The sequence below is a fragment of the Ornithodoros turicata genome, chromosome 3 (assembly GCF_037126465.1).
Source record: "Ornithodoros turicata isolate Travis chromosome 3, ASM3712646v1, whole genome shotgun sequence".
Classification (NCBI taxonomy): domain Eukaryota; kingdom Metazoa; phylum Arthropoda; class Arachnida; order Ixodida; family Argasidae; genus Ornithodoros; species Ornithodoros turicata.
In genome coordinates this window covers 75261345-75273616 of record NC_088203.1, presented here as the reverse complement: position 1 = coordinate 75273616, position 12272 = coordinate 75261345, and the positions used below count along the sequence as shown (strand labels likewise).

The 12272-nt window shown below is 46.2% G+C and overlaps 2 protein-coding genes across 3 annotated transcripts in view; one reads left to right on the top strand and one right to left on the bottom strand.

The window, feature by feature from the left end:
* Positions 1-1921: 1921 nt before the first annotated feature.
* The window catches only part of LOC135388620 (protein prenyltransferase alpha subunit repeat-containing protein 1-like), a 59347-nt gene continuing 48996 nt past the window's right edge, over positions 1922-12272 (top strand). For both annotated transcript variants that reach the window (XM_064618269.1, XM_064618267.1), the window contains exon 1: positions 1922-2083. The gene's annotated coding sequence lies outside the window, so the exon portion shown is untranslated. The remainder of the gene's footprint in view (positions 2084-12272) is intronic.
* On the bottom strand, positions 6765-11307 carry LOC135388618 (uncharacterized). Its single transcript, XM_064618261.1, has 7 exons — positions 11149-11307; positions 11023-11068; positions 10937-10967; positions 8374-10856; positions 8113-8151; positions 7932-7978; positions 6765-7537 (listed from the first exon to the last, which is right to left on the bottom strand). The coding sequence occupies exons 4-7, from the start codon at positions 8549-8551 to the stop codon at positions 7196-7198; spliced, it is 606 nt and encodes a 201-aa protein (XP_064474331.1). The 5' UTR covers positions 8552-10856; positions 10937-10967; positions 11023-11068; positions 11149-11307; the 3' UTR covers positions 6765-7195.

The following is a 12272-nucleotide window of genomic DNA, read 5'->3' as shown; positions in this document are numbered from 1 at the left end:
TCTGATTCTGAATGCGGTTTTTGTCTGGCCCACGTACTGTGCTTGGCATGCGTTACATTGAAGGAGATAGATAACGTTGGAAGAATTACAGTCTAGGTTTGCTCTAATTGTCACTCTGAAGTGAGAACTAGTACTTTCGGCCATGGTGGTGTTTTGCATTGATTTGCATATTTGACATCTGCGGCCTTCACATGGGTGACAACCCATTGGTGAATCATTTGGTTCGTTGATTTTAGAATGAACTAAGCTATCTAGCAGATTGCGTGCGCGCCTGTAGGTGACACGAGATGCCTGCGGAAAAATTTCCTTTGTGCGCTCGGATTGCTGCCCAAGCAGCACAATGTACTGAAAGTCGAGTGCAATAGGGGTGGACGGGTAGGTGGAAGGCCTTGAACAGATTCGTGAAACTAAAGAACATTGATAAGACATACCGTCCACCCCTATTGCACTCGACTTTCAGTACATTGTGCTGCTTGGGTGAAGTATGCTATAGTGTCGATTCAGTATACCCTTAATGTTTGGGATATTTCCGGCAAATGTTACGATCAGGTTGATAGCGTCCTCTTTTGTGCTATTTTTTCGCGTACCGAATAGTGACTGGCGCTCTATTTTTCGGGCCCTGTTGAGAGCGTTTTTCACAAGGTTCGGTGGAAAATGGCGGTCAACGAATGTTTGTTGCAACTGATTTAGATTCCTGTCAAGATCGTCATCGTTCGAGCAGATTTTCCTGTACCGAAGGGCTTGGCTGTAAGGGATGGCAAGCTTTGTATGCCGTGGGTGATAGCTATGAAAGGACAAATACTGTTGGGAGTCAGTGGGCTTACGGAATAGGTCGGTGCTTAGAAGTCCATCTTGTAGTCTTACCTGAACATCTAGGAAGTTAACAGTTGCAGTTGAGTACGTGTGGGTGAACTTAATAGTGGGATGAAATTGGTTGAGATCATTTATGAATTCTATGAGGTCCCTTTCTGAATGTGGCCAGATCATAAATATATCGTCCAGGTAGCGTTTGTAAAGTGCCGGTTTCCGCTCACGTCCTTCCAGAAATTTTTCTTCCAAAGTTCCCATGAATATATTTGCATAAGTAGGCGCCATTTTAGTGCCCATAGCCGTGCCGCTGATTTGGAGGTAGTGCTGACTGTCAAATTCGAAGTTATTGTTTTTAAGGATTAGGTTTACTAGCTTGGACAGGGCAAGTGGGTCGATAGGACTGTGTCCGGCGCATCTAGAAAAAGCTGTCTCAACTGCAATAATGCCATCTTCGTGGGGAATATTAGTGTAGAGGGACGAGACATCTAATGTAACTAGGAAACTTGATGTGGGGGGCTGGCACTGATTTAGTATTTGAAGGAAATGGTTAGTGTCCTTGATGTAGGACGGTAGTTGTGGGGGTATGTCCTTGAGGACGTGATCTACAAAGCTGGATATCTTTTCTGTGGCTGTACCATTGCAAGACACAATTGGCCTGCCAGGGTTTCCTTCTTTATGAATCTTTGGCAGCATGTAGAACCTGCCCGGTGTGGAATTTCGGGGAAGAAGGTATTCGTAGAGAGTCGCGTCGATCTCTTTCTTACTTTTTAGGGCTTTTAGTTCTTTTGTGATGCTCGCAACAATTCGTTCCGTGGGGTCGGCGTCCAGATTTTCATAAAATGAAGTGCAACTCAATTGTCGCAGACCCTCGTTAATATAATCTTGCCTATTCATTACAACAATTGCGCCACCCTTATCTGCTCTTTTGATAACAATTTCCTTACAATGCTTGAGTTCAGAAAGACTCTGTTGTTCTACTGGGGTCAAATTTGACTTGGGACTGCGGCTAGAAGACGCGTTGTATGCGATAATGATATCTTTCTGGACAGCTTTTATCTACATATCGAGAGCTTTGTCGCGGTTGGGTTCTGGGATAAAGTGAGAAGGTTGTCTGAAGGGGTTAGCATTGTGACCGGGCTCTTCATGAAAATATTCTTTAAGACGCATACGCCGAGCGAAGTTGTCCAAATCCAAATGAAGTTGATATTCGTTTACGTAACTTATGTTGGGACAGAACGAGAGACCACGGTTAAGGAGGGAGAGCTCCGATTCGGTAAGTGAGTGGGACGATAGGTTAACTACATTATGAGATGGGACGAGTGAGCTTGCGCGAGCTGGGGGGTCTGTACAATTGTCTTGGGAACAATGGGGTAAAGCCCTTGCACTTGGAGACCGAGACTCTGTGTCACATTCCGTTAAGAGATTAGGATCAATATTGTCTCTGGTTAGTTTTTTACGTTTGGTTGTCAGGATGTTGTTTTCTTTTTTTCTGGTGAATTGTGACAATTCAGAACGGTGACTATCTGATAAGCTAACTGTTTCGTTAATGCCCTGCGCTTCGCGCGTAAGCTCCTCATTTACTTCGTCGCAGTGGGATATCAAGATATCAATTAATGTAGAGGAAGTACTATGTAGAATGCTGTTCCACTTCTCCTGAAGTTGGTCATTGAGGGGAAAAGTTGGTTTAAGATTGATCACCAGCCGCTTGGGAATTTTGTTCTCCGATTTATAGAGTTGCATAGCATCGCGATGAGATTTGTATCGCACGGATTTATCACTGATCTCTCTTAGTCTAAAGAACGCCCTGGCACTAGGAGGTGGCTCGGTACTAAGGTCAGAAGAAGTACTCTCACCGTCGGTCAGTCAATCCTGGTGTTGGTGGCTCGGCATGCGTTGAGGGCGTCGTCGATCCAAGGAAGCTGCTTCTTGCAGTGTGGGCCACGCGGGATCGGGGGCACGGCGTGGGCACGGCGCTGCGGCAGGTGTCGGAGCAGGCGAGGTACCAAGTCCTGGAGATGGCGGCAGATAGTCGTCACTCCCTCGAAGCTCGGGTGGAGGCCGTCCGCCGCGAGGACTTGGCTCGGGTGTCGTCGATGGAATCCGTGGTCCAGGTAGCACAGGTCGCGTGACTGTTGGCAGAGTTTCACGAGTAGTCGATTGAAGCTGAAGGCACGTGGGTTGCACTGGTACCCCCTGCGCCTGTCAACAAAAGGTCGGCGTCGGTTATGGGATCGAGGGAGCACGAGTGTACAAACGGCCAGTTCGATGCCTCCGCGGGAGCGGATCCTCTCAAGTAGCTGTCGGTAGTGGGACATGGCCCATCTGGGGTCTGACAGCGGCATGTCGTTGGTCCCACAGTGTAGGACCACGACACGTACGCTGGCAGGCAGCAGGTCCACCTCCTCGATGAAGTCTAGGATCCGCCCTCCGCTACGGGACACGAACATCGTGGGTGCCGATCGAGACCTGGGATCGAAATGATGGTAAAGGTATTTAGTTTGGGAATCTCCAAGGACAGCAATAGTAGGTGCATAAAGGGGATACTTCCTTTGAATCCTCGGTCTGTCACTCCTGGCAGCCATCGTGGAAGAATATGCTGGAAGAAAGGGGTTCGGGCGACCGCGAAATTAAATAGGTACTAACAAAATATGAGGCAGACAACGAAAATGTAGGAAGTAGAAAAAGGGGGAGTTATTTATTTACTAGTGGAAAGTTAAGGGGGAAGTCAACGTTGCGGCGGAGGCTCCGCCTTCGTCAGGACTGAAGAATGACAAATGACACTTGGAGTTTTATACAGTGTTACAATGACAGTGTTACAATGAATACAATATATATATATATATATATATATATATATATATATATATTTGTAGTGTACTATATCTTCGTGTAATACTACTTCACTGCCGCCTTATCCTCATTTCTGACTAACATATCAAGTTTTCCCGAGACACCGATAGATCTCTCGTATGAAGTCATAGCACGATCCGTGGTTAAAACGATACGACATTTAATTATGATGCCATTAATCTAACATTGTTAATACACCAATTATTTGAAGTGCCGGCACTAAAAAATTATTAATCACAATCAGGATCACAATACATTATCTCCTTATCATTACACTAAACAATAAACAAGGAAAATAAATTACGATACATTAAACGATAATTGTGTCCTAGCTTGGCTGTACTTTAGCAACGATCCCGCTGCAGACAGCGTTCGGAAAGAGGGATGAAGACTTTGCTGTTCGATCCATCTGAGCTGCGTAGATATAATAGCGTAGAGCGTTAATGCGAACATTGTTGCCAGATGACATGACGCTTTGCGACCGACGGAGGCGGGCGCGTGAGGTAAGGGTAGATTAGTTTTGGACTGCGTCCAAAGACAGACTGAGGAGGGCTGCTGATATGATGTTTAATAAATTTCTGGAAAAGTGCCCACCTATGGTTACAAGACCCAACCAAAGTCTATATACAGAGTGTGTGTGCGCGCATTTGTTCCGTTACAGATTTTTTTATAAAGGGTTTGTCACATCCGGAAAGGTGTGTATGAGACCGACAACGGTAATGTTCGGCATGGCTTCACAGTCTGCTTGGCCAAGTTTCTCTTCCGAAAACAACTACTTATTAAATAAACGAGTTTTAAAGGTTCGCACTCCCGCTGAAGCTAAGCCAGAATGACGGAAGCCGGGCACACGAATGAGAGCGCAGCGCAGGTGATTGTCTCCGAGGTCGTCTGCTTTGCGTTCGCACCGCAACATACGAAGTGAAAAGACCTCGGTAAATTCGCCAGCGCTCGTATATCAGTGTGAGTGGGGTGTCAGGGGCGGATTTAAGGGGGGCGGGGGGTGCGACGCCCCCCCCCCCTATGCGGCTGTGTTCCCTATGTAAAAACGCTATCTCCTGGATGATGTTGTGCTGCAAAGCACGAAATATCCTTAAGACCGCCCCCCCCCCCCCCATTACAGACCCTTAAATCCGCCCCTGGCTGACATGTCTATGTTTCGTGGAACACGGTGTTACACTCCTGGCTGTACAAATACGTACGACGCTAACCAGAAACAGCATTACACGAGCCGATCGCAGACCTTTCCGCGACCTCCGGACGCCATGCATCATTCCCGGCCTACGGTCGGACGCCAAGATCTCACTGCCGCTCACTGATTGGCCTTGTCCAAGTGACGTTTGCCGAGAGGAAGTTCCGGAATGCTCTCAACATCCGTCGTCTGCTCTTGTCATGCACTACATCAAATTACACAGAAACAACTCCACTAATCCGCGTCGGATATTCGGCGCAGTTGTCGGTGGTGAAAGAGCACTGTATTTTCGGAATCGGCCACGACGGATGCGATGGTCCCTTTAAAATAGCTGATGCCATTCTTGCGGGGCGGGCTACGCGGCCAGGCGGAAGTACTGTGGGAATGACCATGTAACTACTGGACGACTAATTACGTAAAATTCATTAAATAACTTTTTAATTGCTAAATGTTTTCATAATTATGCGTGACAGCAGTATTGGAGGCGACCATTATTTGAGCTGCCCACCTTCTAAAAAAAAACGAGCACTTCCTTTGAGATATAGATCGCCAAACTTTGGGATATACATATACATATACGCTCTTCTCGAGCGCTGAAACGACATGCCTTCGGCATATCTGGTCCCGAAAGCTGTAAAAAAAAAAAGAAGATGATTGGAGTAATAGATCGTCACGCATGGTAGAACTGCAGTTAGGTGACCGGAAGTCCGCCTATCTGGCCAACAGATAAGCGTTTATTCCAATCAGCTCCATCGCTACAAAACCCATGGCCACTCCCCTTCCCTCTTTTTGTGCTCGAGTAGTACGTAGTTCTGGTTTCGCTTCACCTGCATACCAAAGTTGCTTGTTTCAGGACTTTTGAGAAAGAGGGTGGATTCAAATAATGGTCGCCTTCAATTCTGGTGTCTCGCATTTTCGCGAATGCATGTAATTAAAAAGTGAATTCGTGAATTTTAGGGAATTGGTCGTCCATTAGTTACATGCGCTTTTCCATAGCACGTCCGCCTAGCCTTGTAACCCACCCGCAAAAATGGCATCAGTACGCGTGAGGATCCAATGACAAGTCAAAATGTCAAGCCAAAATATCAAATGTCAATGAGAACTGTGACTAGCCTTCGTTCGAAAACAGGACGCTCGAGGGGGCTGTGATCCGGCGCTCCTCGCACGACAGGTCCCGCGTCAGTTTTTTGCAAACCCGAAAGTTTGTCTTTGGAGCCGGTGCAAAACACCGTCTGTACAAAACACAATCTGTATCCCAGCTGTTTGTATATTCTTTTGTTTGCTTGAAAGCTTTAGGCAATAGCAAGCCCACATCGTGGCTAACCTTTCCCTTCTCTTTTTTTACTTTGCATTAAACATATCCCCCCCCCCCCCCCCGGTGCAAAAAAGAAGAAGAAGAAGAAAAAAGGATCCGTTAGAGGTACAAAGTTGCAATCAACGGGTTTCGTGTCGTTGAATCGCCCGCTACAACTTTCTCGTTGGCATTTTGGCTCTAATCCTTATAACTAAACTGACTAATTAATTTAATAAATAAATAAATTAATTGTAAAACAAAAATACTTTGAGTATCCTCACACCACTGGTAACACTATGCAGTCTGTCTTTTTGGTATGCGATGAACTATTTTTTAAAAGAACTTTGGCTCATTTTTCGTGAAACGCCCTCTATATATAGTAGCTATTCTTTAATAGTTGCTGCGTTAGTACGATATAATTCGTCGAACACTAACGCAGCAGCTTATCGAAGGCATCTTCCATGAAATCTACACTGATTATCATTCTCGTGTACATCACACAAGCAGATCTTCGTATGCATGCACAGGAAAGACAAACACCTTTATACCTTATGTTATACATTTACACACACACACACACACACACACACACACAAGATAATACATAATATTATACAAATACACATTTATACAAATACACATTTATTTACAGAAATACGTTATGAAGATGAGTGACATTGGTGTAACAACTCTTGTAGTAACAAACAGCGGGCCTATTGGAATCGGCGCCACTGGCAATGAGCTGTCAGTGAAGACTCCTTGTAGGGATCCTTCGTGTTCAGGCAGGGAGCCTTAGGATGCTGAGGTGTTGCTGGTGATGAACGACGTGGGTTTGGCCAGAGTGGGGTATACTTCGTGGCACTAGGGCATTGAAAATGGTGAAAAATCGGGCTGTCTGGCGTGACATTAAAATCGATAGAAACCACAGTGCAGGGCGACACTTAAAAGACGACGTCGGTGTCGTCTTTAAGTGTTTTTATAGGACATTCAGACACTAAAGATGCACATACGGTTCGTGATACATTCTGGAGGACAGTTGATACCAACTAAAACTACGGCGTCTCACTGCCGGACTTGTCATCGTGGTAGAAGCTCTCAGCTTGCTCGCAGGGAGCAGAGCCCGGAGGGAAGGTACAAGTGACAGTTTGCTGGTCGAAGATGGTGTTGTCGGGGCAGAAGAAACTGTACTGCATCATGGCGACGGTGCTGTTCGCGACGACGATTGGATTGCAGACGTGGTAGACCTTGCACTGGTTGGAGACATCGGCATAGTAACCCAGGCTTCGGTTGGCGCAAGAGAAAGTGATTTCGATGGGACGAAGGATGTGACCAGAGCCAGAGGGAAGGCCGAGGAAAGCGGCCTGAGGGGATTCGGCAGCTACCTGGGAGGAGTTCTAGAATGGTGGGAGGTAACGCCGGACATGGCACTTAGAAAAGCTACATTTTGCTTCAAGATTAATCCTAAGTCAAGTCTATAACCTAAGTCAAGTCAAGTCAAGTACATATAGTAAGTCAAATCAAGTCTATAACCTATCACTATAGGTACTCTTTCCAGGGAGGGTTAACGTTCGTCGTCAAGCCACTTGCTAAGGTGTGAACGATAATCAGCAGTCAGTTGGCAGGGTGCGCACAGCTGTCTCGCGACATAAAGCCACGAGTTGTCGGCGTAATGATCGATACTGAATCTCAGTCCCGGTGGTATATGGGCTGAGACAGAACTATTAATTTTGCGACACTTGCAAGCAGCAAAACGACAGGCAGAGCAAACGGAGTTTGAAAAGTACTTACGTATGGCAGGGCAGAAAAAACGGCAGCAACAGACAGGACAGTGAAAACTGGGAAAGACAGCACATCAAAGCCAGTTATAAGCTCGTAAACACATCGATATGCGTTCTTCGCACATTTCAGCATATTACCCAAGGCGACAAACTTAGGGACTACATGCAAAAAGTGAGAGCTGGTGTCTTACCGAGTGGGGCAACGACCATTTTTCTCTTTCCTTGTGAAACTATACAGACAGAATGAATACAATTGGCGAACAATACGTAGACATAAAGCTGCATTTAGGACAGACAAGTATGATGAGGTATACAAGTAATGGGGGATGTTCGCTGCAGCGAAGACAATCGCATTCGTCACTACAAAGTATAACATAGCAAAAAAATACAGAATGCTGTGTCTCTACCGAACATTGTGCGATGAAATTGTAAGGAGGAAGAAGACAACTTACCGCCTTGGACAACGAGCGTGCAATAGCGGACAGCAACAGGGTATGAGCGTTCGCATGCGCCCGGTGGGGAATTTAAAGGCAGAGGGAAACAGTTCCAGATGAACTTACTGCTTATCCCGCTTGAGGGACATCTCGAAGTGATTAAGAAAAGAAAAGCGTACTTGCTAGTGTAGGACATATATGATGACCTTATAGTGCAGAATAGGAAAGCGATAAATCGACAACCTTCCAAAATTGTTTGGCCTTCCTCAAGATGTCCCTGACTCCCTGTAGAGCATGGATCACTTCCTCTCGGTCAACGTGTCCTTCAGTTGAGTGCTGAACGATAAAGTTTTAGCGTTGCCCCGTGTGCGACGTGCATTACTGGTGAATACCGTTTCAATCATTAGTCACGAACCTCCGTTATATTAAATACCCAGTAAAAATTATACATAGTATATCGCAACGTCAGTGTGTCTCTCATATGCGATTTCTATGCTGAATTCGTCGCAGTGCATATTTGCTCATGAAACAATTACTTTGTACACTAGTGATCTCTGTTGGGCGCTGGTGGTGGTGGTGACGGTAATAGAAGAGCTCGCCGTTGTCAGCCTCTTCCATATCGGCCCCTGTTGAATGTCCCCTTAGGTTCGTCGTCGTTAGGAACCCCCCTAGGTTCGTCAAGATTCATATTTAGATGGGAATTTTTGAGGTGATTATTTTGAACGCAAAGTTATGGTCGTGCTTTCTCGTTGCTGTTATTTTGAGGCATATTGGCGGTTATTTCCTGCGTAAGGATTCCGTGCCACTACATCCAACGTGCCATTACATCCAACGCGCCGGTACATCCAAAAACGAGCCGTTACGTCCAACATGTTGTCACATCCATTGTGCCGTTACATCCAACGAGACGTTACATCCATTTTTGGCCACTACATCCACGGGTCATTACATCCAACGAGCCAGTACATCCAACGAGTCATCACATCCATCGGGCCAGTACGTCCAACGAGCCATTACATCCACGGACGCAGAATACTCGGTCAATGTTCTCGTCGCTGTTCTGTGCTTGTTACGCAGCGCCTTCTGTCGACTATCTCAAACGCGGTTCATTCCAACGTCGCTGTTCTGTACTTTTTTGTCGCGCCTACGTCAGTGGCCAGGAAGTCTTGAGGTCGTTAATTCCTTAGTTGTTTTTGAAACTTAGGAAACTTAGTTGTTTTGAAACTGAGTGGTCCTCGTGCGAATGTCGCGTTTCGCGCTTTATTGCCAATGATCTCCTTCACCTACGAGATAGCGTCCTGGGTGTGAATCACGTGGTTTGAATACCAGATAGGGTTGGGAAGGTGCACACACCTGGTCACCTGAATCCGGGAAAAACCACGGTTTGACCCAGAAGCGGGCTATTGTTGCTGCCTGGACGATTCCACGGAGAAGAATTCCTCTGATACAGAGACTCCACCCCGCACTCTTAATTTTTTTACTCCCTTTTAGGTGTAATCCGGTGGTGTCATAACTCACCCCCTAAAGGGTGTATGGGAACACCTCTAGGAGAGGTTACACCCTCCAGAAAAAGGGTGTTTTCTGTTGGGCGAAAAACACCCTTTGGGGTGTAATCAAGAAGTGTCATAACTCACCCCCTTAAGGGTGTACGTGAACACCGTGCGCAGGATTACACCCTTAAAAAAAAGGGGTGTTTGCGCATGTACGCAGCACGAAATTTCAGTTTTCTGAGCTGCCAGCAGCTGCAAACTGTAAATCCGTGTGAAAGGACAAAGAGCGAAATGTTGTAGAATTGCACACCCCAATTTCAATTGCAAATTTCAGACAAGTACGTCACAAGCAGTACAATATACACTCTAAACCCAGTGACGGATAGGTGCCGCCTGATCAACTGGCACATTTCTCAAACAATGCGCTAGATGACTTCAAGAGGCCTGCGAAAGCTGCCGGTGCTCTGTGCCCCCTGAAACAACTGGTACGACACCCCTGCTGACGCCAGGAGCCACAGTGTACCTTACGTATTAAAGGAATACTTGTACCCATTAATACGCGAGATACATTATGCCTCTCGGGTTCCCTAACATAAAATAACCTCCACGTTTGGAAAAAAAAAAATGCACCAAGGACATCCCAATTGAAACACCAAATTTTATTGCCGTGCACATACCTTTAAATTGAATCCCGTACATCATCGTTGGCCGAATGGAAAGCATACACGGTTCACTAATCCCAACACACACATATGGAGCACATGTTGCATGGACAGACAACCTCCGATGAACCAGGCAGTACTCCAAACATCGAACACACAGTCCTCGGAACTCCGAACAGGCACTGCACAGCTCAACCAAGATCATTCTTAGTGACGAACACGACAGTTCCTCAAACGAAATGGCCGATGAACAATTGTCCAAGCTAGTGGCACCATACACACTTCGATGCGAAGCAGTTGCAGTTACAGTTTTGCACGCGTGTATGTGACCGTTGAGACAGGAAACTACCTGTGAAGAAACCGAAGTTAATATCACGCTGGTATTGTTCAAACGTGAATGCTAGAATAGTACAGCATTTTGCGACTCACGTCCTTGAAGTTGATACAGTCCCACGTGCACCTATAACGAAAGAATACAATTAGCCTCGCTTGTAATGTACACATCATCACTTCACCGATGTAGCCGATCTCTCCTGCCGCCATTTGCAATGCGTCCACTGTCTGCAACAGAATGTACTGCGATGGTTAAACACAAGTAAAACGCGGGCGTCGTACGTGGAATCCCAGCTAGGTTGACTTACCTTAAGCAAACATTAAGCCTGTACTGAAAAAACAAGGTTGTCATCCTTCTCAAACGCGAGGTTGCACAGCACACAACAGGCAGGAAAGCAGCGAGGAATACACTGCGGAAGAATACGAGGTGCCACTGGTGCCACGTCACTCCTCACGGCGGGAGCGCGCAGCAACGTAGTACGCTCCAGCGAAGGCACACATACTTAGCCTGCACACGCATTATTCAACACGCACAAGAATGTTCAATACGCACATGCGTACACGGCTCAGTAGGCACACATATTATTCAGTGGGACACACATATTTGACGATTGGGATCGCTGTGCTTGCTATTTGATAACTGTTACGGCTGTTTACCGGCTGTACTTTCTGAGGGAACTTTTTTAACCGGCTTATGTTCGTCACACGATTTAGAGTGTAGACTCAAAATTTCTAGCGAGGTGCCCCATTGTAGGCATCTGTAAGGAGCATGAAGCATGTCATTGTACTTTCAAAAGACACATACAGTTCATGTACAAAGCTCTATGCCCGTTACACCCATTTTACGCCTCTTTTACACCCAAGCTCAGTGGATGTTGTAAATAAGGTGTTAAGTTTTTATTACACCCATTTAACACCCCTCATCCGAGGGTGTTTCTTCGAGCTGGTGTAATATGGGAGTAAAAATCAGTTTACACCCCAATTACACCCGGATTACACCCTAAAGGGAGTAAAAAAATTAAGAGTGCGGACAGCGAAATGATCGTCTTGTACGGAGATAGCGACTTGGAAGCGCTTTTGTCGGCCGAGTAAGTGTTTTGGGACGGAAACTTTAAGTATAACTCACCAGAATTCATGAATCCCGTTGTAAACCCTTCATGTGTCGATACGAGGAGAGTGTCACCCTGTGGTGTTTGCTATCACCAGGCGACGTGATACAGCCGCCCATGAATAAACCCTTGGTGTAATTCGTGACACACTCCTACACCGTTTCAGTCACTTGGGAACACTACAAAGCTCAGGTTACTGGCACTTCGAAGTAGCAGCTATGAATGCAGCAGTGACAGTGTTCAGCGCTGTACGTGTGAATCAGCCGATAAAAATACTAAGTGCCTGCGCCTTTCATTATGCGACGGCGATAAATGAAAAGCGG

Excerpts from the sequence above, each read along its gene's own strand:
- LOC135388618 (XM_064618261.1), bottom strand. The coding sequence starts at position 8,551 with ATGTCCTACACTAGCAAGTACGCTTTTCTTTTCTTAATCACTTCGAGA. Across the intron at positions 7,979-8,112 it reads AATGGTCGTTGCCCCACTCG|TTTTCACTGTCCTGTCTGTT; the intron begins GTAAGACACCAG and ends TGTCTTTCCCAG. Across the intron at positions 7,538-7,931 it reads TTTTTTCTGCCCTGCCATAC|AACTCCTCCCAGGTAGCTGC; the intron begins GTAAGTACTTTT and ends CCACCATTCTAG.